At 41.1% G+C, this 27,881-nt stretch overlaps 1 protein-coding gene across 4 annotated transcripts in view; it reads right to left on the minus strand.

The window, feature by feature from the left end:
* ASAP2 (ArfGAP with SH3 domain, ankyrin repeat and PH domain 2) overlaps window positions 1-27,881 on the minus strand; it is a 169,328-nt gene that overhangs the window by 58,997 nt on the left and 82,450 nt on the right. For all 4 annotated transcript variants that reach the window (XM_045011502.1, XM_045011499.1, XM_045011500.1 and 1 more), the window contains exons 10-16: window positions 24,875-24,978; window positions 24,693-24,762; window positions 10,596-10,683; window positions 6,597-6,645; window positions 6,319-6,485; window positions 3,590-3,723; window positions 2,826-2,920 (exon numbers count right to left, since the gene is read on the minus strand). In XM_045011502.1, coding sequence (XP_044867437.1) covers window positions 2,826-2,920; window positions 3,590-3,723; window positions 6,319-6,485; window positions 6,597-6,645; window positions 10,596-10,683; window positions 24,693-24,762; window positions 24,875-24,978 — 707 coding nt within the window. The remainder of the gene's footprint in view (window positions 1-2,825; window positions 2,921-3,589; window positions 3,724-6,318; window positions 6,486-6,596; window positions 6,646-10,595; window positions 10,684-24,692; window positions 24,763-24,874; window positions 24,979-27,881) is intronic.

A 27,881-nucleotide genomic window follows, 5' to 3' on the forward strand; every position in this document is an offset into this window, starting at 1 on the left:
TGCTTAAGCTTTATCAGGGGAAGTTTGAGCCGAAAGACTGAGATCTCCAGTTCCATTCTGAATCACCCTGATAGACCATAGGTACAGTCCAATGTCCACTAATTCTGAAATAACTCTTTGCAATTCTAAAGCTCACCATCTCTACTATGAAAATGACCTAAGAACTCCATTCATGTCTGTATGTAAAATGATCTTTTAACCAATACTCACTCTCATTTTTTAATAAATTTTAGTTTAGTTGATAAGAATTGTGTAGGATCTGAAACATTCATTAACCTGGAGGGTAATGTGTCTGATCCTTTGGGACTGATAGAACTATTTGTATAATGACCAAGATTTCAGTATTCCTCATCATATTTGACTTGGCTGTCCATGAGGAAGCCCAAGGCTGGGTTGCTTTAAGGGAATTGTGTTTTTGGCTTCCGGGTAACCAGTAAGGTATTGCGGAAGCTGTTTTGTTGCTGGCTTGGTGAATCTAAAGTATGAGAAATAACAACCAGTTTTGGTGATTGTCTGCCCCATTCTTTGCACTTTGCCCTAACTGAGCAATCTCAGCGTGGCCCATCTGGGACCCTGGGCAAATTGAGGGAATTGTATCTCTCAGAGGTATAATTCCTTACCTGTTGTGGTCTTGAGGTGGTGCAGATATATACTACCCTATGCATAGAGAGCTTGTGCCAAAGCCACAATTTAGGCCTTAGATAGTATACTAATGGGTGTATCAAAATTGATAGATTAGACAATTCAGAGTAGATATACAGGATGGAGTCACTGAAAATTAAGGTAATTATTCCTTCACCATTTGGAAACTGTCTACTCTTTCTTCTACTTTAAGTTAGTCTATGAATATATTGTATAATTTAATATCTAAATGAAGAGGTCAGTATTACAACATTACCAGCTCCTAACAAGACATCTAAAGAACAGAGGATGTGATATTCAAATACTTAGTCAAATACAAATGAAAACTGCATCAAATTTAAAACACTTCTATGCTTCTACTCTATTGTTTTACATTATTACGTTTGAAGTTAATTGTTTTTAAAATCTGCTATTAAGAATTATTTAATGTATGATCTGTAACAGATTACCGAAAGAGCGATGGCAATCAGAGCAAGTATGCTTTGTTCAAAGCTTGTTCTCCTGGTTTTAATTTTTTCATTATCTATCAGGCTGTCAAAGGAGCAGGAAGCTTGTATGCTTCAAAAATCCTCTCTTGTCCTTCTAAGATTTTCATTTTGTTTAACCCTTCCCCTTTCTTTCACAGTGCTTAGCCATTCAGATTTATTTGAGAGTTCCTCACAATGTTATTTGTAGTACAACTGTTGAATGCACATTCTTAACTGTTGGTGGGTAACAATTTAAATTAGAATTCAGATGTAAAGTCAGATTCATATGAAGTGTTTTGTTAGAAGTTGCTTTTAATTCAACAGATTGTTTTATCTGGGCCACCCACCTAAAAAGATTATCTGGTATTTTTGCAGACTGTTATTTTGCACATATCCCAAGAGATTTAGTTGGGCAGATAAGCTGTATCACACAGATTAATTTCCTATCCTTTAAACAGATGACAGTGCAAATGCTTTTCATAGATATGAATCATTAATATGAAAAAACAGCTTTGTTTTTTATTTGTTTTCTGTTAAATTGCACCTTCCTTACAGCACCAAACTAAAAAAAAATGGTGGGCAACAGAGAAGAGCCAGATGGCTAGTGTTCCCTGATATCATACTGCTGAGCTAGGGCAGCTTCTGACTCTCAGGGAGCTCACTTCACCTTGGGACAATTTTTTTCTCTCTCAGTTCATGCAGTAGGGAAAGGGAGGGGGTGAAACTGGGACTTTCAGACCCTGATTCTGCGAGGTACTGAGCCCTTCAGTTAAAGTCATTAAAGTCATTGGGTACTGAAGGTGCTCAGTGACTCTCAGCAGGCTTCAGAGTAGCAGCTGTGTTAGTCTGTATCCGCAAAAAGAACAGGAGTACTTCTGGCACCTTAGAGACTAAAATTTATTTGAGCATAAGCTTTCGTGGACTACAGCCCACTTCTTCGGATGCATAGAATGGAACATATATTGAGGATACATATATGCACATACAGAGAGCATGAAAAGGTGGGAGTTGTCTTACCAACTCTGAGAGGCCAATTAAGTAAGAGAAAAAACTTTTGAAGTGATAATCAAGATGGTTTGATATGAGAATCAAACTATCTGTACCAGGCTATCTTGATTATCACTTCAAAATTTTTTCTCTTACTAAACTGGCCTCTCAGAGTTGGTAAGACAACTCCCACCTTTTCATGCTCTCTGTATGTGTATATATATATCCTCAATATATGTTCCATTCTATGCATCCGAAGAAGTGGGCTGTAGCCCATGAAAGCTTATGCTCAAATAAATTTGTTAGTCTCTAAAGTGCCACAAGTACTCCTGTTCTTTTCTCAGCAGGCTGTTCTTCATTTTAGTGTCTTTTTGTATTTAACAGTGTAGGAGATAACATGGGCTTCAATCCTTGGTCTCCTTGGCCATGCCCTGGTGACTTCAACATCCCCATCAGTCAGTGTGAGTTTGTCCCATAACTCGTAAGGTATAATGGAGGGACTTAGTAACACATAACCTTCACTACTGCAGAATCAGAGGTAGGGGGAAATGAGGTGAACGTATACTTTACTGATCATTAAGGCACCAGAAAGAGGTTTACATTTGTGGTGAAAATCGAACCAACAGTCACCCAACATGGAGTGCAAAAACACGGTAAGCAGCACAGAAGACATTCCTGATGCCAATTTAAATACTTTCTGTTTTCAACAAGTAATGGATCTATACTTACATATCGCTGCTTGGATTAGGTTTGACTGTCTCATCAGCTGGCAGACAAAATTCCATAATCTCATTAAAACCAGCATTCCCAATATTCTTGGCAAGCTGTTAAAAATAAATACCTACGTTTCAAACAGATATGTTCAGTAACTAGCCATAAGCTCTGTGTAGTCAGAGAACAAGATCAATGGAAATCAGGATTTGGGGGTTTTAGTCCTAGTTCTGCGACTGACTGTTTGACCTTGAACAAGTTATATGGGTCTCAGTTTACCCATCTCTAAAACCGAGACAATACCTTCCTTTCCCTCAAGAGTTGCCTTCATGATTAAGTACCTGATCCAAAGCCCACTGAAGTTAACTTCAATGGATTTTCTTGACATTTAAAAAACACTTTGAAATTCTCTGCTGAAAGATTCAATGTAAGGTAAGAGGTAAACAGTGGAGAAGTACCTGAATTCCTCACATGAAAGGCACTATTTAAGTGCCATATAGTTGTATTCTTTTTAAAAGGAACTTACTGTAAAGACAGCCCTGTTAAGCACCAAAAACAATCACTCTTTTATTAATACAAATTCTAATACCAGACAAACAGTTTCTTCAGTAATACAATGTTTTCCAGTGAACTTTAATTTGAGAAAGGAACATTTCTTGCTTGTATTTTTCAAGAGGTAACTTCAAAGCCTGAAATAATATAATTCAAATGACAAAAATATACAGGGAGTGGAACTCGCTCACTATTTTCCTACGATTTTATAAATTAATAAAAACATTTACCAAAAGTTCAGATGTTCCCAGCACATCTAATGTGAGTGACTGCATTCTGGAGTAGTGAACACCAAGTTCTCTATGGATTCCTGAACATTCAATGCAAGTTAGAATTCCCAGATTTGTTGAAAGCCAGGTAGGATCTGAAGCAAAGAGAAAAAAAAAAAAAGCATAGAACTAAAATTTGGTTAGGTAATGATTGCACTGTAAAGATTAATAATATGGAAATGAAGTCAAAATGTGAGCTTTACATGTTAAATTCCTTAGGAAGGGGTCTGTGTCTATCTCTGTGGCCCCTTAATGGAATTGCTCTTATGTATACAGTTACTCATGTGCCTCAGTCTTTGCAGGATTGGGGGCTGTATTTGTACAGTAGCTAACATTATGGGACAAAACTCCAGATTAGGGCCTGAGGCTGCTATTGTAATATAAGTAATAATAATACCTAGCTTATGTGATACAGCATGGCCAGAGGGCAGCAGGAGAGTGTTACAAGGGAGCCTTATTCCCTGTAAGGGGAAGAAAGTTTGCTATAGATTAACTAGAGCACCGGAAGCCAATTAGAGCACCTGAAGCCAATTAGAGTACCTGCAGTCAGTCACATGATAAAACCCCCCTGCTTCAATCAAACAGTGTGGGAGTTGGAGCAGAAAGGATTGGTATTGGAGCAGAGAACAGTTTGAAGAGAAAGCAGAGGAAAGTTTGGAGAAGTGCTGCGGTGGGCTAAGAAGTCCAAGACCCTAGGTAAGGAGCACCTGGCTTGTGCAGAGGGAGGACAGAAAGCCCCCCCCCCCCCGCCCCAAGCTGAAGGGCAGGAGAGGGAAGTAGCCCAGGGGAAGGAACCGCCAGTTCAAGTGGTTCACCACTATCCTCAGGGCCCCTGGGCTGGGACCTGGAGTAGAGGGCGGGCCCAGGTCCCTCCCTCTCCACTCCCCTCCTCAAAGACACTAGTGGGGCAATTAATATTCCGATTCAGGGGCAAGAAATGGTGCCCTGAACCCCCCCAAAGAACAGAAAGCGCGAGACCCATCATAATAGTGCCGGCAATTTGCCACACTGCCCATTTTTGTTTTCTGGAGTATATATTTTAGTCTAAGGGCAACAGCAGTAACATGAAAATAAATACTTCACCATGACACAAAGGATCCTCAAGAAAACATTTCAGAGACATTAAGGAAACTCTCTCTACCTAATACTCATCTCTCCACAACATTCTCCCTTTCTTCTTTTCCCTACACGTCAAATGAAAATCATTCATTTTTTAAGATCTAAACAGTTCTGTAACTCTTGAACAATGTTTGACCCCAGCTCCACTGAACTAGCCCTTTCAGAGGCAGGAGGACTGACTCTTCTCATACTAGTTTGTAGCGGGGTGGTCATCCTGCTCCACTTAGAAAGGGGTTAAAGGCAGCCAAGCGAGGCTGGTTGGGTAAACAGCCACCAGGGTGGCCACACCCAATTAGGGTCCAGCTGACCCTGATAAAAGGTCAGGCTGAGGGAGTAAGAGACTCTTGCTCCAGCTGAGGAGCAGAGAGGACCAGGCTGCCTGGGAGAGTAAGCAGGGTATCTGAGACAGGGCAGGGCTGGGAAAAGGCAGGCAGAGCTGGGGTGCTCTGGCCTGGTGAGTCCCCAGGCTGAGGCCTTGCTAAAGGCCAGGGGAGGTACTAGGGCTGCAGGGAAGCATCTGGGGCTAGAAAGGCAGCAGGTCCAAACCCTTTGCCAATGATGAGTGGCCTCTTCAGACTGCAGTTTGCCCCTGAGGGAAGAGGCTAGATAAGGACTGGCAGTGGGTCACTGAAGTGAGATGGGCTTAGGGGATTGGGGTTTCCTGGGGAAGGGAGACCCAGAGTGTGGGGGCACTGCTGTGGGGCAGCACCACAAAGTAAGGGGCACCAGGGTCTGGGAGGGATAGAGGGCCTGAAGTGCTCAGTGATGGAGATCAGGAGAAAGCAGGCACCAGTAGGAAGACACTGGCCAACAGGAGGCGCTCCGAGGATGGAACTGAGCTAATTCCCGGATGACCAGCAGGAGGCACGGCAGCAGTGAATGCCTGTCATGCTACACAGTTATACACCAAACTAACTAACTAATTGAGTTACTACTGATTCAGATCAGTGAAACGAAAAGAAAAACAAGATCTGGTGTTTTCAGCTAAAGTGACAGTCACTAAAGGAAGTAGTGCTTCTGAGCTATGTCATATAAAAAAGTGGGAACAGCAGGAATTAAAAACTGTTTAAAAAGGATTACAACAGAATTTCACTGATCAACAATACCAATCAAGAGGGAAAATTACACACTGCAAAACACAGTCAAGCAGGTGCACTGTTTTCAAATGAACGTACAGTCTCAGAATCATCCTCTGGCCAGTTCTCAAAACCAAGCAGAACAATTAAAAAATAAATATTAACAAAAATTATTAACAGTAAAATTTAAATTATATAATGGAGGGCTCAACAATAATATATGATATTGTAATTACTGCATCAAAAGTAACATTAGCCTGGCTAATTATCAGAATCTATAGGAGAAAGGCAAAAAGCTTTTTTTTAAACTGACAATAGGATTTAGCAAATCCATCTTAATGAACTTCTACAATTACGTTGTTAGCATATTCTGCTAGATGGGTAATTGAATTCAAGAGAAAAGGGAATAATATCAATCAACAGCTTAAACACTCTTAATAGAAATATAATTTTACCAATTAGAAATGCACTGAAAGAATACTTTAAATTAGTCACCTTGTGCTCCACAGTCACAACACACATCATTTCCTGTCATCCTCTGAACCTCAGATATAATTTCTTTTGTCAGTTCTTGGACAATATTATTTTCTCCTGTGTTATCATCACCTTTGAATGCATTATTTAAAGCTTCTTCTTTGCTGTTCTGTAGCACAGATGTCCATCTAAAAACAATAGCAATATTTTGCTGTTCAAAATGTTATAGGCGTCTAAAGTTTAATGAAACGTAACAGTAGAATAGCAACACCAGAAACAAAAGAAGTGAAGTAACTCACATTTGACACTCTTGTTCATCTTCTGCTTGAAAGTGATAGGTTCTGTCATCTGCATAACAATATATATTGACCCAATATTGAATACTGAATATAGAGATATGGTCTCAGAAATGCTATAATTTGCTTATAATTGACTATTGACCTCTCTTTTCTCACCATTGGAAAGGCGGTAATTGGGTGGGGAAAAAAAAATCACATTTAGGTGACATTCACTGCTGTGTGGAGGTCTTAAGTGGTTCAACAGACCTTCGGGATAGGGGTGAATTTTACCAATATTATGTATATTACACATTTATATCTTTGTTTAGAAGCCATCCTCACTGCGCCTTCATATTGCAGTTTTTAAAATAGCAGCTGTCTTCCTTTAGAAACTGACTTCATCAGTTAGAAGTTGTGCCTTTCCCATACAAGCCACAGGATAAAATAATAACTTTTGCAAAGAAGACAAGTGAAGACAAGTCCATGGGGAACAAATAAAAAAAGCCAAACAGTCATTTGAGCACATAAAAAGAACCTGAAAATTTTGTGAGTGAGTTTTCCTGCCTTGGTAACTCAAAAATGGCCTAATGGACTTTTATTAAAGTTTTCAGGCACACACACAAAAAAGTTCACCTCTGCGCTAAGAGCAGATATTAGGAATTTCAACCAAATGGCAAATATTTTTTAAAAAATCGGATATGAAGGACTTTCCTCTGCTTCAATAACTATAACATCATTACCATAATTCTATAATAACAAATTTACAATTGACTAAGTCTTTGGAAAAGAAATAAAAATTTTAAAGAGTTAAGTAATACAGAATATCGAATTAATGCAAACAAAAAAAACAGCTAAAGGAGAAGATGAATTATGTAAGTAAAGCAAGAAACAGAAAAAAGAGGGTTTCATCTATCATTTACATGAGTTGCAAAGTCATCAAGGCAGAGAGATAAGGAAAAAGCTGTTCCAGCTGAGAGAAACTGTAGAGAAGGCTCTCATGCCAAGAATGGTGAGACTGTGTGAAGGGACAGAAAGGAAGCCAGTACCTAGTGAGAAATGGGGTAGAGAGGTGCTGGATTTTAGAAGTAGGCTGAAGCAAGTCTGCAGATGGTTTTAACACAAAAGAGGGCATTTTTTGTAACTGAATCCTAATATAAAAAGAAACAGTGGAATGATTGGGGGAAATTATGAAATGATTACTCTTCTCTGTACATGGGATAAGGTCCACAGCAATATTCTGCATATGCTGATGAAGTGGGACTTGGGAATCCACAGAGAAGGGAGGTGCAACAGATATGGTGAAGATGAAAGTATAAATGATGACATCAATAGTTGAGCAGAGGCAGTGGTAAAGAAGTGGTGATAAGCAGTTTTGCAAGCAAATTATAGACAGACAAAATTCAGGATCGAGGCTGTTGCCAAAATTATGGAGGGTGGATACCAAATGAAGGAGGGAAAAAGGAGATGGAATTACATTTGAGGTTATGCCTCTTCCCCAAGATAAGCACTTCAGCACATTTGCTTTTTACTTAAAAAGACAAAATAAGGAAGATTGAATTTAAAATTCCAAATCTTTTGTTTTTCTTTTTTAAAAAATTGGAAGAAAAAAAAAATCAACAAGCCGGTGCTATGTTCGATAAGTGCTGTTGAAACCCACTGCCAACCGGCAAATACAGCTTTGGAAAGAGAATGGAAAATAAAGAAACTATAAGAGGCAGAGTAGAAGGAAAGAAAAGAGAAAGACATAGGAGCAAAGGTGTGGAAGGTGCAGTGCTTATTGAAGAGTGAAGCAAATCATCATTATAATTCATAACTTGTACACCAAACCAAATAACAATACAAGGTAAAAATTTCTGAAGTGCTTTCATGATTTAAGAAATTAAGCCTCACTGAAAGTCAATGAGACTTAGGCTCCTAAATGCTAAAGTCACTTTTGAAAATGGGATTAAGCTCCAAAGTCACGTAGGCACTTCTGGAAATTTTACCCCTTGATGCCACAATTTAGTTAAATATTAAGGTAAAAAAATGTGTGTCTTTTTTGATAACATTTTTAATGTTAGCAAACAAAGTCCCTTATCTTGCAATTAATTCTGTGTGATAGAACTCTGAGCCCAGGTCTACACTAGCGGGGGGGTCAACCTAAGATACACAACTTCAGCTATGCAAATAGTGTAGCTAAAGTCGGCGTATCTTAGGTCAACTTACCTGGCCGTGAGGACGGCGGCAAGTCGACCGCTGCCGCTCCCCCGTCAACTCCACTTCCTCCTCTCGCGAGCTGGAGTTCTGGAGTCAACGGGGAGCGCAATCGGGGATCGATTTTATCGCATCTACACTAGACACGATAAATCAACCCCCGATAGATCGATCACTACCCGCCAATCTGGCGGGTAGTGAAAACCTGCCTTAAGTCCCTGCAAAACCCCAGTGACTTGAAATCAATGGAATTCTGCAGGGAAACAGGAATCTACTCAGATGACTAAATTGCAGAATTAGGGTCTACCCCATGTATGTAGCTAGATCTAGACTGATTATTTGTAAAGTAGTTAAACATGACTCTTTTATTCAAAATCTTAAAAATCGGGGTAGAGGATACAGACTGGTATAAAATAATCCAGAGGTTTCCAAAAGCAAAAAAAGATAATTGTGCAATTATATTTTATCAGGTAACAACTGGGTTTAAAAACAAAATAAAAATACCAGAAGTTATTAAGATGCACCTTCTTGTGGAGGAGTTAACAGCTTTGGTTACTGGTAAACAGGGTAGTTATTTAAAAAAAAAAAAAAAAAGAGACACCCTGGCCTTGAATTATTCAAGTGTAACACTGTACAGATTACAATATATTTTTATTTTGAGGAAGTCAACAGAGATACTGGCCTACAAGATTTAGTCTTAATATATCTGAAAAGTTACATCCATTCTAGGTATAAAAGTTGGAACTCTACAGTGGATCAGTCCATTATGTCAGCCACTCCATTTGGAACATGTGCGTCTATTTTTAGTTTCCTCCTCCTTTCCCCCCCGCCACCCCCCATCCTGGAAAAAGGTTTTACTATGTTACGGTTCGTTCTTTGTTACGTTTGTATAAAAACAGAAAATGAACATTTCAATGGGATAAAGCTGAATATGAAAGCCATATTTTTGCTGGTGTAAATAGATACAGGTCCATTGATTTCAATAGCATTTCCCCCACTTAAACATGCAGAAAATTTGGTCCACTATGTACATTTGAGACATTAATGATAGGTAACAAAGGAAAAAAATTGTAAGTTTCACCCATTTTATAGTATACATGTACATATTCTTGTAATATGTACTGCATGCATTTTATTAACTTAATAAAAACAACATAAAAATGTTCGAATACTCAAACAAAAGAAAAAACTCCACTATTCAATTACATTTAATCCTAGTATAAGTTTTATAATACAAATCTTTAATGTTCATATTTTGTATCTTTAATTTGGGCATTTTACAATTAAGCAATATCAATCAATTTTTAGGAAAAGTATTTTCATTGCTTTTTCTGTGATTATTAACGACACTAATACGTTAATACACATATATTTAATAAAGAAATTTTCCGTCCCACTCTAAGTCTTTTGTTTGTTAATACACTTATAATTGAATAACGAAATTTTCTATCACAGCTCTAAGTCTTTTGTTTGAGTCTGTATTAAACTAATTACTCTGCAATTAGGACATCATAACTGATCTTGGAAACACTGTAGTTGTTACTACTTCAGCACTGTGACCCCACTGAAGGATGATGTAAGATAATGTGAAATGAAGGAACAAGCACATGTTTAAACATAAATAGTTTTGCGAATGAACAAGTTTAGTAAGAAACATTATGAGAAAGAGATGAAAGGCAAAGAGTTTTAAAGAGGGAATGTCATAACGGTAACACATTGCACATACATTAAACTAATATTTTAAATGAGATACATTTTCTGAAATAATCTTTGAACCTTGGATGTTTACTAGAGGTAAAGACCTAAGGAACTAAACAACAAACCTACGTGATATGAGGTCAAAACATTTTTTCTCTTCTGGGTTTGTTTTCACTTGGCAAGTTAACAGATTGAGTTTTGCAGGAGGTCGGTTAGCCTATTTAAAGATAAAAAACACACAAAGTAATATCCCTTAGTAAGATGCATATGGATTAAGAATTTGCTTGTCTGTAGGTAGAATCTGCCTGCAGCTAAGCATACTATTCTATTACAAGACATCTGAGTATGACCACAAAGTTTCCAAAACTGGCTAGCACCCATATCTTTGGGGTATCAGACAAGAGTAGGGCAAGGAATACTTTAATTTATATTTTTTTCTGGTTCCCAAGTACGTAACCTAGACTCCCTTACCTATTGACACAATGGGTGTAATTAGGTGTAGGGTGAAAGTGAAGGGAGTCTAACTGTAAACGATGGGTCTAGTCCCATTTTATAAATAATCTCTTCGGTTAACTTACCGTAATAATTGTCTGAAGGGAACAGACATAACAAAGGCAATAGCTGCCTTGATCATTACAATATTTCTAATCAAATGAAATAATTTCCATTCTAGTAATATTTCCATTACTACTTCTAGTAGGCAGGAGGGAGGGAAAGTGTGGCTCTATTATTGTTATTACTATAGTTCCTTTAGAAAAACAAGTAATTGTCTCCTCTCCCATATATTATAAAGCCACACTGCTGGAGAATAAACAGTTCACTACAGAACTCTCTAAAAATAAGCATATACTCTTCTTTTTCTTTTCTTTCCTTTTTTTTGGGGGGGGGGGGGGAGAGGGGAGGATGAGCTACCAAAGACATCCTAAAAGCAAGACAATCAAAATAGTATGTAGTCCCAAGATTCAGCACTTCCAGACAGGGATCCTCTTTCCCATTATCAATTTCTCTTTGAATAAAAGTGGCATATTTCATTAAAAGTAAAATCTAACAATAGGTCTTCCTAAAAAAAAACGTAAAAGGGCAATGGAGATGTCAAAAAATTTATCAACTTTCTCCCCAAAATAGTTCCCCCTCCCTCCAGTGTATGAGGACACCATCTTGATGGCTGAAATCCAGGAATCACACACATCACTACAAACAAAAACTATCTATACACTTTACTAGAGCAATTAAATCAGAAATCAAATTAAATGAGGGCAGTTATTGCTTCTGTGGACCAAAATTAGTTTAAATAATCTGGTAAAGAAATTTGCAAGGACAGAATAATGCATAACATAGATCAAAAAGAACTTAACAGGTCACAACAATAAGCATGGTTATCTGTTTAACCTACCAATCTGATACAAGAAAATAAGGCTTTACAATATACAAACAAATTTTTATAAAACCAAGCTGGTATGAGGATATTATTTACTTATAACTGGAGGTTCTTTGAGATGGGTGGTCCCTATCTGTATTCCACTGTGGGTTATGCATGCATACTGCAGCAGAGAAATGTGAAGAGAGCCCCATGTGGCCGCTTTACAGATGTCCAGGAGCGGTACCTTCTGAAGAGATGCCACAGTTGTTGCTTACCCTTGGGTGGAATGAGATCTTACCCCATGGGGAGTAGTGAGGGTGAGGGAGGTTCGATAGCTGATGGAACAGAACGCAGCCAGAGATCCACTTGGAGATTCTCTGCATAGAGAGGACATGCCCTCTGACTCTGCTATAACAATGAATAGTCTCGGGTACTTCCCAATTGATTTGTTCTCTGCAGGTAAAAAGCATGCAGTTTTGGGAAAAACACAGAAAAGTGAATTGATTGGTTAAGGTGAAATTCCAAAACTACTCAGAGGTGAATTTGGGGAGTAGATGCAAAGAAACCATATCCTTATGGAATATAATGTACAGAGGATCTGACATCATTGTTCCAAATTCGCCAAGCCTTCTAGCTGAGATGATGGCTACAAGAAAAGCAACCTTCATGAAAAGGAGACACATGAAGCAAGAAACTAAAGGTTCAAAGTGGGGATATGTGAGTACTGAAAGAACAGTGTTTAAGTCCCACTGGGGAGTAGGCTTCTGAATAGGTGGGAAAGTTATTAACCTTTCCAGAATCTATTTGTCTGTGGATGTGCGAAGATCAAGTAGTCCCAAGAAAGTGGATCATATGCACTGATCGCAGCCAAGTGGACTCGGAAGGAACTGATGGACAAACCCGATATCCTCAGAGATAGGATATGGTACAAGATGAGGAGTATGTGCAGTTTCTGGGAGAATGCCACTTTGATGGGCCCAAGAAGAAAAGCACTTCCACTTAATTAGGTTACATTTTCTAGTAGAGTCCTTTTTTCTATTAAAGAGGATTTCTCATATGGCTGTGGAACATGAACATTCTAAGGATGATGCCCATCCAAATACCAAGACCTGAGGTGGAGTGGACGCAGCTCAGGTTGCATCATCTTGCCGTTCCAATGGGTCAGGGGCTTGGGAAATGTTGGGACGATGATTGGTGGTTGAGATGACATGCGTAGGAGGTTGGGAAACCAGAAGGGCCCAGGATCAGGGTGACCCCTTCTCTGTCCTGACAGATTTTGCGTAGAACTCATGGCAGGAGCGGTAGCAGAGGGAAGGCATAATTGAGGTGGTTTGACCAAGGAAGAAATAGAGCATCACCCTGGGAGTTGTGACGAAGAGCTCCTCTGGAGCAATATGTGGTGCATTTTCTGTTTTCTTGAGAAGTGAACAGATCCCTGGTTGGGGTTCCCCCAAGAATGAAAATATTGAACAGTACCAAGTCATGGACTTCCCACTCATGGTTGACTGTAAAATGTCTGCTATGGGAATTTGCAAGCAGACTTTGCTTTCCCGGAAGGTAGGTTGCTGATAGGGTGATTTGACTGCTGATGCACCAATTCCAGAGACTGACTGCTTCTGCACACAGGAAGGCGGATCTCACTCCACCCAGCTTGCTGATGTAGAAGACAGTCTTAATGTTGTCTGACATTTATAAGGACATGCTGAGCGTAGATGAATGGAAGAAAGGACTCACATGCCTTCTGGACTGCACACAACTCCAGAATACTGATGTGCATCCTGAACTCTCGAGACATCCAGGTATCTTGTGCGGTGTGGCTGTTCATGTGGGCTCCCCAATCTCATAGGGATGTATCTGTAATAATGGTCCTGTCTGGAGAGGAAGGGTGAAAGGGTACGCCCACGCATACCTGATGAGGATTTGTCAACCACAGCAAAGGAGACACAATATTGATTACAGTCACGTCTGAAGGCAACAAAGGTGGAGTCTTCGAAATGGGGTGATGTAGGTGCATGAGGCCAGATGACCTAGGAGACACATATAGGACTTGACCTGTATTTCAGCGTTGTTTGTGAGGTGAGCTATGATTTGTTCATGGCCTGGAACCTGTCCTGGGCAGGAACTCTCTTGCAGTGACAGAATTCAAGTTTGCCTTGATGAAGTTCAAAGACTGGGGGGAGGGAGGAGAGAACAACATAACACATCTTCCCGTGTTTATGCTGACTCCCAGCGAGCTGATGCATAGACTTCCTGGCGGGACTTGGTGCCAGTTGTCGAGGCAGTGGAAGATAATGAGACTACAATGTCTCACATGGGCTGCTACTACCAAGAATATCTTGGTAAAGACTCTGGGGAGAGTCTATTCCAAAAAGGAGTACTCTGTACTGAAAATAGTCAGAACCCACCATGAAGCTGAGGAAGCGTCTGTGGGCAGGATAAATGTCTATGTGAAAGTAAGTGTCCTTCATGAAAAGAGCTGTAAATCACATGGTCTTTCCTAAAGATGGGATTATAGTTGCCAGTGTGACCATGCAAAATCTGAGTCTGTGAATGAAGTGGTTCAGATGGCAGAGGTCAAGGATTGGTCTCCAACCACCCTTCTTTTTGGGTACCAGGAAGTAAGTCAAGTAAAATCTTCTGCCCTGGTACTGAGAAGGGATATGTTCTATTGCTCCTTGCTACAGTAAGGAGTTCACCTCTTGTTTAAGAATACTCTCATGACAGGGGTCCCTGAAGTGGGCAGAGAGGGTTTTTTTTGGAGGCGGTAGGGATGCAAACTATCATATAGCCAGAAAGGATGACATTCAGCACCCACTTGTCCGTTGTTTTTCAACACCTGGAGTGCAATAAGAGTGCTAGCCAACCCACACATGGCGCGTGGGGGTCATGAGGTGTTGGACTTAGTGTTTCGTGACTCTTGAGTTCCCACAAAAAATAATGTGGAGACGGAGGCTGAGAATGATATGCAGAGCCTGTTGCAGAGGGTGTAGGGAAGCAGGACTTTTGAACCCTCTGTCTCTTATGTAGTGGCTCATATGGTCTCTGATGGAAAAACTGCCGAGCCATATGCCTAGATCTAGACCAATGGGCTGTGAAACTTCCTCTTAGGGGCAAGCGTGTATATACCAAGCAAGCGGAGGGTAGCCCTAGAATCCTTCATGGTATGGAGGGACTCATCTGTCTTCTGGTTGAAAAGGTGTGATTCAAAGGGGAGGTCCTTGATGGTATTCTGGACCTTCTTATGCAACCCCATGGAGACATGATTCCCTGTGGATAATGGCAGTAGCTACAGCTCTAGAGGAAATATCAGCGGCATCAATTACAGATTGGAGAGTGGTCCTGGCTATGAGTTTGCCTTCGTCTATCAGAAAACAAGCTCTGTCCTGCTGTGGAATGCTGTCAATCAACTCCTCAAACATTGCGTAGATCAGGAAATTGTATTTAACTATTAGCGCCTGGTAATTGGCTATCCTGAAATGGAGGCTGGATAATGAGAAGACTACTTTCCAGCAGATCCAGGCGTTTGCCCTCCATCAGCAAAAGTAGACCAAAGATGTTACTCTCTAGCAATTTCAGAAGCGGACCTGATGACCAGTGTGTTGGGAGTGGGGTGAGGGGAAAAAAAACAAAAAACAAAAAAACCACAGATGTGTGCATACCCCAGGCACAGTTGCCAGCATTTTTCCCTTAGTGGTATCCGTCAGATCGGCTCTAGTGCCCCTGAGTACCGCCTGCTCATAGCGCCGGTATAAGGGGCCTTGCCAACTCCACATCCCTTCAGTATCTTCTTACCAACCACTCTGAGAGAAGGGACGCCAGGTAGGCCTTGGAATGGATATATGCAACACATCTCGAAGAACAGTTGCAGAAAGGTTAATAACCATTTTTTCTTCAAGTGCATGCACATGTCCATTCCGATGTAGGTGACTCTCAAGCAGTTGCACAGCACGTGGGCTTGGAGTTCAAGGACAAGCTGACTGCAACACCATGCGGCCAAAATAGGCCTCATCTCTTGTTGGGTAATGGCACAGTGTGACGAGTATATGTGCATGGAGGATCAGGTTGCTGTCCTGCAGATATCTTAAATAAGAAGTTGAGCAAGGAGAGCAGCCTAAGAGGCTTGAGATCTTGTGGAGTGAGCAGTCAGGTTAGGTGGGAGAGGGACCCCCGCAAGGTTGTAACATGCCCAAATACACAAAGTGATCCAAGACAAAATCCTCTGAGCAGAGATGGCGAGCTCCTTCATTCTCTCAGCTATTGCTATGTTACTAGCGGCTCGAAGGGCAGGCCCTTCAGCTTTGACGGGACAAGATTTAAGTCCCAAGGAGTGATTGGTTCCTTTATCTGAGGGAACACCCTCTCCAGGCCTTTGAGGAAACGAATTACCACTTTGTGCAAAATAATCGACCTGGCCACCAGGTGGACCTTGATTGAAGAAAGGGTCAGACATTGTTTCAAGAGTAGAAGGTACTCCAAAACAAGCTGCAATAAGCACTGCGTAGGCAGAACCCCACATCCGGAAGACCAGATGGAGAATCATTTCCAATTTGCCAGGTAAATTTCCCTGGTGGAGAGTTTTCTATTGCCTAGTAGGACTCTACTCTGCGCAAGCTTGCTCTTCAGAATTCAGCCATGAAGGTTCCAGGCGGTCAGATGAAGAGAGCTGAGGTTCAGGTGCCGCAGCTGACCATGATCCTGGGTGATCAGGTCCAGATTCAGTGGGAGTCGGATGTGGGGGTCCAATGAAAGGCTGAAGAGAGTGGTGAACAAGTGTTGTCTGGGCCACGCTGGGGCTATAAGAATGACCCGTGCTTGGTCCTGCTTGATCTTCAACAGAACCTTGTGAATTAGAGGAATGGGGGGAAGATGTAGTATACATAAGTTGTCCATGTCAACAGGAAGGTGTCCGTAAGAGACCCGTGGCTGTGGCCCCTCAGGGAGCAAAACTGATGGCATTTCCTGTTGTCACGGGTACCAATCAGGTCTATAAGGGGAGTCCCCCATCTCTGGAAGATGTCTTTTGTGATGTCCGGACTAAGGGACCACCCGTGTGAGTGGAGAAGGACCTGCTGAGGTGATCCACAAGCTATTCTGTTGAATTCATATGCATGGAGGATGTCTAAGAGTTTGTCCTGGGAGTCCTGGATCTCCTCAAAAGGAATCTGAAGCTCTTCAGCAACTCTGTGGAGAAAGTCCTGGAACTGCCTGAAGTCATCAGGGAGCTGAAGGGGCAAGGGACATAGGAATCACTGCTTCATCCAGAGCGTAATATTCCTCCTCCTCTGTTGGATCCAGGGGCAGATCTGACTTCCTGGAAGATCAGATTAACTCTTCAAAGGAGTACTGGTCCCAAGGCCCCCCAGTATGGCCATTAGGAGGGTTGATAAGTGGTCAGAGGGGCCCCTATGGCATGGGGTACCAGCAGCTTTCTTGTTGTGCCTCTGGGATTTAGGATATCCTAAGTCCACATGGGCCAAGCTGATGGGCTTGCTTACAGCTGAATCCAACTTCTTTGAAGTGGATTTCCAGGAAGACTTATGCCTGGTCTACACTATGCGTTTAAACCGAATTTAGCAGCATTAAACCGAATTAACCTTGCACCCGTCCACACAACGAAGCCCTTTATATCGATCTAAAGAGCTCTTAAAACCGATTTCTGTACTCCTCCCCGACAAGAGGAGTAGCGCTGAAATCAGTATTGCCATGTCGGATTAGGGTTAATGTGGCCACAATTCAACTGTATTGGCCTCCGGGCGGTATCCCACAGTGCACCATTGTGACCACTCTGGAAAGCGATCTGAACTCGGATGCACTGGCCAGGTAGACAGGAAAAGCCCCACGAACTTTTGAATTTCATTTCTTGTTTGCCCAGCGTGGAGCTCTGATCAGCACGGGTGGCGATGCAGTCCCAAATCCAAAAAGAGCTCCAGCATGGACCGTACAGGAGATACTGGATATGATCGCTGTATGGGGAGACAAATCTGTTCTATCAGAGCTACGTTACAGAAGACAAAATGCCAAAGCATTTGAAAACATCTCCAGGCTATGATACACAGAGGCCACAGCAGGGACTCAGCACAGTGCTGCGTGACAACCGTAACGGAAAGCCAAAGAATCAAATGGACGCTCAAGGAGGGAGGGAGGAGGGACTGAGGACTCCAGCTATCCCATAGTCCCCGCAGTCTCCAAAAAGCATTTGCTTCTTGGCTGAGCTCCCAATGCCTGAAAGGTCAAAAACCTTTTCCTGGGTGTTTCAGGGTATATGTCATCAATTTACCCCTCCCCCCCAAAAGAAAAGGGAAAAAAATCGTTTCTCGCCTTTTTTCAATGTCACCCTATGTCTACTGCATGCTGCTGGTAGACGGGGTGCTGCAGCGCTGAACAGCAGCATCCCCTCCCCTCCCCAGTGGCAGACAGTGCAAAATGACTGATATCCATCCTCATCATCATCCCGTGAGTGCTCCTGGCTGGCCTTGGTGAGGTCGGCCGGGGGCGCCTGGGCAAAAATGGGAATGACTCCCTGTTATTCCCAGCAAACGGTACAGAAGGATTGAAAACCGTCCTCATCATAGCAACTGGAGGCTAAGCGCCTTCCCCCCGCCCTTTAATGTCTAATGAAGATTCTGTACTGCCTGGACTATCATAGCAGTGGGAGGCTGCCTCCCCCTCATTTTATCTCACTAAAAAGTCAGTGTTTCTTATTCCTGCATTCTTTATTACTTCATCACACAAATGGGGGGATAACTGACATGGTAGCCCAGGAGGGGTGTGGGAGGAAGGAAGCAACGGGTGGAGTTGTTGCAGGGGCACCCCCTAGAATGGCATGCAGCTCATCATTCCTGCAAGATATCTGGGGCTCTGACCCGGAGCGGCTGTGCTCTCTGGTTCGCTAGTAGACTTGCCCCATATTCTAGGCAGGACTGACTCTATTTTTAGACAAAACATAAAGAAGGGAATGACCTGGGGAGTCATTCCCAGTTTTGTCCATGCGCCCCTGGCCGACCTCAGCGAGGCCAGCCAGGAGCACCCATGACAGTAGCAGACGGTACAAAAGGATTGATAACCGCCATCGCCAATTTCCAATTGCAGACGGTGATATAGGGCTGGTAACTGTCTCTGCTACCTTGCAAAGGCGAATGAATGCTGCTGTGTAGCACTGCAGTACCGCGTCTGTCAGCAGCATCCAGTACACATACGGTGACAGTGATAAAAGGCTAAACGGGCTCCATAGTTGCCATGCTATGGCATCTGCCAGGGCAATCCAGGGAAAAAGGGCGTGAAATGATTGTCTGCCATTGCTTTCACGGAGGAAGGATTGAGTGACGACATTTACCCAGAATCACCCGCGACACTGTTTTTGCCCCATCATGCATTGGGATCTCAACCCAGAATTCCAATGGGCAGGGGAGACTCCGGGAACTATGGGATAGCTATGGGATAGCTACCCACAGTGCAACGCTCCGGAAATCGACGCTAGCCTCGGTACATGGACACACACCGCCGAATTAATGTGCTTAGTGTGGCCGCGTGCTAAACGGTTTCTGTAACATCGGAATAATCCTGTAGTGTAGACATACCCTTAGTCTCATGCTTATGAGAGTGCTTCCTGGCTTCCTGAGCAGACCCCATTGTTGGGGTAGATCCTTCCACACCAGAATCTAACTTCACAGCAGGAGGCGCACTCCTTGCTGAATCAGGCTGATGTGCTTGGGGGGAGTCCCCAGGCTGGATCCGATTGAGACCTCATGGCTGGATCCGATTGAGACCTCATGGCTTTCACCATGGTGTATTTGTGGAGATAAACTTCACGCCTTTCTTGGGTACAGTTGGGGAATGACTGGCAGATACCGCACCTTGCCACAATATGGCTTCCCCAAAGCAGTACAGACAGTGCTGGTGGTCGTCGCTCACTGAGAAGGATCACGGACAGGAAGCACAGGGTTTGAAGCCCAGAGTCCTAAGCATAGCCCAGTACCCAAACAGGGTATGTGGGGGAGGGAGGTTCCCTATGAAAGTCTAATCTAACACTAATAGGTCTATAAAATACTAACCTGTAAAAACTATTAAAACTGTTATAACTATTTGTAAACTAGCCAATTCTTATTTTATAGAATGAAGCAGAAGTTGTGGACACTGTAGGTTCCAACCTGGACCATGTGGCAGTGAGAAGGAACTGGAGAGGCGGTCAGTACACCCACTCTTCATTCCCTCAGGCAGAGTCACAAAGTGAGCCAGGGCACATGTGTGGACCAACGGACACTACTTTCAAATGCTTTGGCTCCAGATGCACGGTGCACATGCATAACCCCCAGTGGAATACAACAGGGACTATCACGCAAAGAAGAAATAGTGTTATGTTACTGGATTACAAGAGAATCCCTAAAAAAGTAGACCTGACTTGACTTATTGTCACCAATCAGTTTACAAGAATACACTTAAACAAGGAGGAAGAACAAATCAATAGAGAAAGAGCAAATACATTCTCTTGCAATAAAATAAATAAATATGATGGAACAGTCAGAAAAGTGATACTGACATCATCGGAGCTGAGGAAGGATAAAAATAAAATAGTGAAAGGAATACAACAACAAGGGAAATAAGAGTTATCCAAGAATTTTTTTTTCCAGATTTAAGTTCCTCTACACAAGCCTGGTATCCGTGAAGAATATTATATATTAAAAAGAAGGGGTAGAATCTGCACTCTTCTATTCAACAAACCTGAGAGCCTCGCACAATGGAAAGCCATGCGTGTCTTGGGTCAATGAAGTTACAGAATGTTTACAGGAAAAAGTAAAGCAAACTGTACCCTCAGAAGTCTTGGATGCAAACAGATAAGCAGGCTGAATATTTTTGTTTAGAAGGCAATGAAAAGTTATATATTTCACAGAAAATTCAAATTTTCATTATTTTAGTTTACTAGATACAAACATTGTTTCAAACTAGAATTAAGCAAGCGAATAACTTCTTACCAACATGAACTTGGTTCTATTTTCTTGGCGTGCGCTCTCTCTCTCTAATGTTCATAACATTAAGATTTCTTGATTTTGGCTTGTTAAACATTTTGATGCAACAAACTCTCTCCCAACAAGATGACTGACTGGAATGGAGGCTTGAAATAGAGCAACTAGTTTGCTAAATGTTTTATGTTTTGATTTCCAAGTCACCAGCCAGAACTATTTTATACCATGCTAGTATAGCTTGCTGTATTTACCAAATATTTTAAAATTTAAAAGTACTTAAAAAAAATTCCAAAATTTGTTGGAATCACAAGATACGTATTGGACTCAGAGTCTAAAGCATATTCTGGATTAATCTAATTTCCGGTGGGATGTGACACCTGAAGTCCTAGAAGTACCAAACCTAGATGTCTTCTGCACAGATTTTCCAATTTAGTTTGAAGACATCTGGGCCTGTCCTCTTCAGGTCTTTGTACCCAGTTTGGGAGTACTCTCCCAATCCTTTCTATCAGCATTTGGGTATCTAGAAAAGTAGCTGCAACCACTTTTTAAACACTTCAATACGTGAGCATCCTAATTTTGGAAACACTGACATCTCAAAACATCTTTAAATTAGTCCATTCCACTGAATAAGTCAACATCAGTATTGATACCAAAACCATATTAGCATTTAAGTGCACACCCACCATTTCAACACCTAAAAGCAATTTTTCACCAATCGGATGCCTCATATCACAGAATTTTCACACCACAAAATGGTTTGTTTAAGTATCTTACAGTTACTATCACCAGCTCACCTCCACCACTGCAACAATAACGGTAACTTTGGTTTAGAAAAGGTTCAACCACCTGTTGGTGTTTCAATCATATCATCTAAATCTACTCTAAGGAGAGTTGGATGACATTCTGGTTAGAACACAGATAGCTGCCTGGATATCATGTGTAACTGTACAGTTATAGCAGTAGTTTGGGTTTTCTGAACCTTTTCACAGTACCTGCTTCACTCCTCAGATATTTTAAGGTTACCACTGTACCCTCCCGACATCCAATTAATCCAATACAATTCATCATCCAATAAGATGAAAGATGGAAACTCCCACTCCTTCAGCATTAATTAATGCTGCCACTTAATCAATTATAGCCTTATCTCCCTACCCCTTAAAGGAATAAATTGTATCCACGACACTTTAAGCCTTGGCAGACTCAGGCAGCAAAAAGGGTGATTTCTGGAATGAAACATCCAGGTCTCTCACATAACACTGAAGAATTCTAGGTTGGTTCATATAGAAACTATGTAAATGATTTTTAAATGGGGCAAGAGCAGAAGGCCATTAACTAAACTACCATTAATCAGCTGATTTTACCATTTAGTACATTGCTATAGTAATAAGAAGGGCTTGAGAGCCAAACTGTTAAATCTTCTCTTCCTCTTTAAGACGCATACTGTTAGGGACTGAAGGGATTTCTAGGTTCTAAGGGTAGAACTGGCAAATTTGGATGTCTGCTGGGATGATTTATTGCCATCTCAAGCAGAATAAAACCAAACTAACTGTTAATCCTAAACTAGCCATGGAGAACATGAACCCGCTATCTCTTCTGGCTATTAACTGTGTTGCTAGAGAAGGCAAGGTTACGTTAATTTCCAAGAATAAAGGAAAGAAAGCATTAATTACTAAAGCATCTCCCTTTGTTTTCTTTTGCAAAAGTCTGGCAGATTCCTGCTTAGGCTTTTTGTACACAATCAACTTCAGGTTTCTTGAAAACAGAAAGGTCTCATTCATAACTCTTTGATCCAAGAGCCACTCATAAATTGCTAGTTACATGGCTCAATCTGTTTCTGTCATTGTGTTTTTCATCCCTGCATGTTACATTGCAACCAGGAAGGTGTCAACAGACAATCCCAACTGCTGATATAACACAAGAGAGATGTCTCTGTTCTTCTTCAGCACTGAATTAGTAAATCGCTATCTTGCAACCTGCCTGTATGATTGCTAATTTCCTGAGACTTCAGATTGCTAATAATCTAGTACATTTAGGACAATGAAAGTTTGTGCATATGTATCATGCGCGTATACACACACACTCCCCATCACACAAGAAAATATTTACTCTTACAGGTAAATGATTGATAGAGCGAAAGATCCTCCATCATTGTCAGAGAACACCTGACAAGCAATAACATATAAAGTATATGGAGTCATATCATGGCATCAGCTACTGCCTCAAGATGGTTGCTTCAGAAACTGAGAAAAGCTTAGAAAGCACTCCTCGCTTAAATCCATGCAAGGCCACGACTAAAAAGAATGGAGATCCCTGAATGATAGAAACATAGGGTTAGAAGGGACTGCAAGTGTCATCTAGTCTAACCCCCTGCCAAAATACAGGACTTTTTGGATCCCTTCCAGTTTCTCTACATCCTTTCTATACATCGGTGTCCAAAACTGGACACACTACTCCAGCTGAGCCATAACCAGCGCTGAATAAAGCAGTACTATCATCTCCCATGACTTGTATGCTATGCCTCTATTAATGCAACCTAAAATTGCATTTGTTTTTGTTTTTTTGCAAGAGAATTGCATTGCTGGCTCATGTTGAGGTTGTGATCTATCACAACTCCCAGATCCTTTTCAGCAGTGCTGCTGCCAAGCCAGTTTCCCCCCATTCTTTATTTGTTTTGGTTTTTCTTCGCTAAGTGTAGCACCTCATATTTGTCTTTGCTGAATTTCATTTTGTTGTCTGTAGCCCAGTTCTCCAATTTATTGAGAGCCCTCTTAATTTTACCTCTGTCCTCCAAAGCATTGGCAACTCCCCCTAGCTTTGTGTATTCTGCAAACTTGATCAATATGCTCTCTAGACTTGGATGTAGGTAATTAATAAAGACATTAAATAACACTGGACCCAGAACAGATCCCTGTGGAACCCCACTTGTGTCCTCCCTCCAATCCGACATCATTCCATTAATAGATACTCTTTGTTTGTGGTTGTTCAATCAATTATGTATCCACTTAATGATAGTTCTGTCGAGTCCGCACTTCTTAGCAGACTTAGCAGAATGTCATGTGGGACTATGTCAAAAGCCTTGCTGAAGTCCAGGTATATTATGTCCACCACCATATTCCCCCTATCCACCAAATCAGCTACCCTGTTAAAGAAGGAAATCAAGCTGGTTTGGCATGATTTGTTCTTGGTAAATCCATGCTGGCTGCTAGTGATTACCCCTTCAGCCTTCAGGTATTCGCAAATTCAATGTTTTATACATTGCTCTAGTGCAGTAGCTTTCCAGGTATCGTTCGGCTCCTCCTTTTTAAAGATGGGCACTACATTATCCTTTCACCAGGCTTCCGAGGCCTTTCCTGTCATCCGCGAGTTTGTAGCTATTATTGAATATTATTATTAGAGAAAAGTACTTGCAACTTGCATATTTAATAAAGACAAGCATATCTGACAGCTAAATTTTCTGGGAGATGGTTCATTCTTACGAATAGCTAGAAATTGAGATCATAATCAAATTTTACACAAAGATACATCAACCCTAAGAAGCATTTATTCTTTCAAAACAACAATATTGACTGTAAAAGATATACTGGATAATCTAAAAAGCGACCCCTAATGTATATTTACAGTGGCCTTGCAAAATTCTACTTGCCCATTTACCCAAGAACAAAAAAAACAATGAAACAACATGTATTTTACTTTCCTATCAGCAAAATAAAGGGCAAATGGTAAGATTTTGTGGTTGGATTGTTAAATTCTCATGGCAATTTTGCAAGGCTGCCATAAAAAGATAGAGCCATCTAATTCAAGATGCTGCATGAGGAATCTAATTCCGAACTATAAATATACAACAACATAGTTTGTTTTGTATTAGCAACCAAATACATGCATAAAATACTATAAACAAATACTTACTGTACCATGGGAAATTGTAAGGAAACCATTTTTAACTGAGCATTTCCTTTTCTGCCATACTTTTCTGATTCTGGTTTAAAAAAAAAGATAAAATTAACTCAAGTTTATGTATAATTAGTATTAAAATTACATAGGCTCACAGGACTGCAGTTTTTTTCCAGTAATTGTCTAATGATACATACCCATCACTTTTCTTATATAGGCTACCATTTCTTTCAGTGCCATGCTCTTTGTTTCCTTGAGGCTGATGTAAACTGTAAGCTGTACTCTGACGGATTTGAGAATCCTAAAGGATAGGAAAAAAAGCATTAAAGTTTGCTAATCCAAGACAGTCCAAATGAAGTAAATATTTTTGCCCAAATTAGAGAATAGCGTGAGCAGGTTTGTTTTTCCTGCCAGATGGAACAAAGGGAATTTAAAAAGCAGCCAGTATCATTACCCACTTCTGCTACAGTGCAGAAGGGATTCCACTGAAAAAAGAATGCAGCCTTAGTCTCAGGCTTCAGCTGCATTAACTTTTCAGTCGATTCCCCGCCAGACTGGTAAAGGAATAGCATGTGTTGCACAACCCCAGGCTGTCAATGTGCACATTCCCACCTCCTTAGAAAGCTCTCTGCAGGTGACTTCTTACTTATTTTTTATTTGGCTTCACCACCAACACTTAGGTTCCTTTTAACCTAAATCATAAACAACAGGCTTTCCAATCTGTGCAAAAATTCCTACATGTAAACCATCAAAGAACACTTATCTGTAGGCCCAACTGCACCTTCTCATGGAAAAGCTCATAGGAGAAAAAAGGTTCCTTCATGGAGTCTGTTCCACATTGCCCAGCTTGGGTGCCCAGATTGCACAAATTCATGGAAACCTTGACATTCCACTGGAAACATGCTTCAAGAGGCTCCCCCCACCCACTCACCCACTACTGCTAGAGCTCAGAAAAGACTCCACTGGGGGCATGGTCCTTTCACGAATCAGGAACATTTGGACTTAAAAAGCACAACCTGCATGATTCCAAAGGGGCACTGCTTTCTACAAGTTCCTCAATTTTAGTAGCACCAGGGCATGTATCCCAATTAGTAGAAATATGCAAAAGTGATTCTTAAATCTTGTTTCAACCAAACCACAGTGAATTTTTAGTTGATTCTGGACCTTCAGCTCTGAACAAAGTAGATTCCTGGCAAGGATAGCAAGGATCATACCCCTTTTTTACTCCCCTTCGGAAAAAATATGCAACAATGAGGTTGGCTCATACCATATCAACAATAGTCCAACAGCATGGATTTGCCTATCCATAAAAAAAAAAGCTCTCCTGTCTACCATTACAGTAAGCAATACACATCCAGTTATACATGGTGGAGGATTAAAGCATGGGAGGAAAAATGGAGAAGTGAAGCTCACCTAAATGAATCTGAGAATACCTAAGCATAAACCTGTTAAAAAGAATAAATTGAACATCTAAGAAATAAGCCTGTTAATTTAATAAACCCCTCATTTACCAAAGGCATGTCTCATGGCATGTCTCAAATGTATATACATTAAATACAGTGTTCCAAAGATTATGAATTTAGGAGGAGATCACTGTTTTATTTTTATTTTTTTAATTAGGATTATTTTTGTATAGATGTGTTTATGCCAGACTATTTTATGCAGAACTATTTGTCTTGGCATATCCAACTGCCATGCATAAAAGTGGAGCAGAGTTATGGGTTTTTTCCTCCCCCATAATTTTTTTCCCCACTAGTAATCAAAGACTAGTGTACAAAGGTGTATCTAGCTACCCAGGTATCCCAGCTGTCAAATGACGGCAAGCATGTGTCTGTCCCATGTGTCTCTGAGCTATCTGAGCTGTACCTTAGACATTGGCTCTTCAGTCTTACACTGCTTTTTTGATACTTGGCCAGGAACAAATACATCAAGTCACAAACTTATCAGCAATTTTTTTTTTAAAGATCTCATGTAGTTTAAGAATAATAATCCAAAGTCATCCGCACACTGCTATTTATCTCTAGCTGTTTAACACTGAACGTGCCATAATGCACTCTTAGTGGTAGCGTTAATATATTCCATGCTATTTCTCTTAGGAACTAAGAATCTATTATTTAAGTGTTATCTTTGTACTCAACTACTGTATATAAAAAGTGAAAACCACTGACTTTAACCAACTCTGTGGGCAGTTCTACATTCTCTGCCTTGCTCAGGATTCAATGTTCCTCCTACCTGTCTTGCACCTTCCCTCCCATTGCTCTGCCCTGTCCTGAATGCGGAAATGCTACTCTGAGAAGTTTGGAGGCACTGAAGGAGTTTAGTTTCAGCATTGTAGACCTTTAGCTCTCCCAGAAGCTGAAGCTCCCAGTTGTCCAACCTCCCCTTCCTCCGATTATTTTAAGGTTTCAGATGACCTCCAAGGCCAACAGGTAACTGGGGTTTCCATGTACTTAGTATTTTGCTGCTTCTTTTTGTGGAGTACTGTCTATTCCTTTCATCTGTTTACACCCAGTTTTATGTTTTGCCAAATCGGGAACCCAATAACACAACTTTACTGTTTTCCTCAGCTAAAGAAGAAGCCACTTTAGATCATGTATATTTCTACACGTGCATTAGTACTAACAGACTATTTTAAAAACATAAGGAAAGTAAGACTAGGGGATGGGACACAGAGCTTGTTAAAATGTGGTCCAAGTCAATAGGGCCCAAAATTGTTACCATCTGATGGTTGTTCAGAGGCCTGTGACAACTAAGTTCATGGTCTCAGTCTAGTTCCTACTGGACTAGATTCCGTATGACAAATCACCAATATAATTAGCATCTTTCTGGCGAGTCTCAGCATGCTTTCTCCATATGCAGAGCCCCTACTCTTTTAGCTTTGCTTTGCATATTCAGATGTACAGGGGTACAGATCATAGATGGCACTGCAGGACCAGACCCAGTGACCTCATCAGAAGGGCACGATGTACACCACCACTGGGAGGAAATGGGGAGTTCGCTAGAGGATACAAGCCAAATATAAAAAGGGGATATTGTCTTTTTTAAACATATGGCTTTTATCACAAAAAAAGATCAAGACCTTTAAAAGCATGCATGACTCTGAAATTGTACATTGTCCCCTTCAGCTCTGAAGGGCAGATATGTGCAGAAGTAAGTGAGTCATTTTATAACCACATATTTACAGTGAGTCACTTCTCTGACCAT

This window comes from Mauremys mutica, chromosome 3 (genome assembly GCF_020497125.1).
Source record: "Mauremys mutica isolate MM-2020 ecotype Southern chromosome 3, ASM2049712v1, whole genome shotgun sequence".
NCBI classification, from domain to species: Eukaryota; Metazoa; Chordata; order Testudines; family Geoemydidae; genus Mauremys; species Mauremys mutica.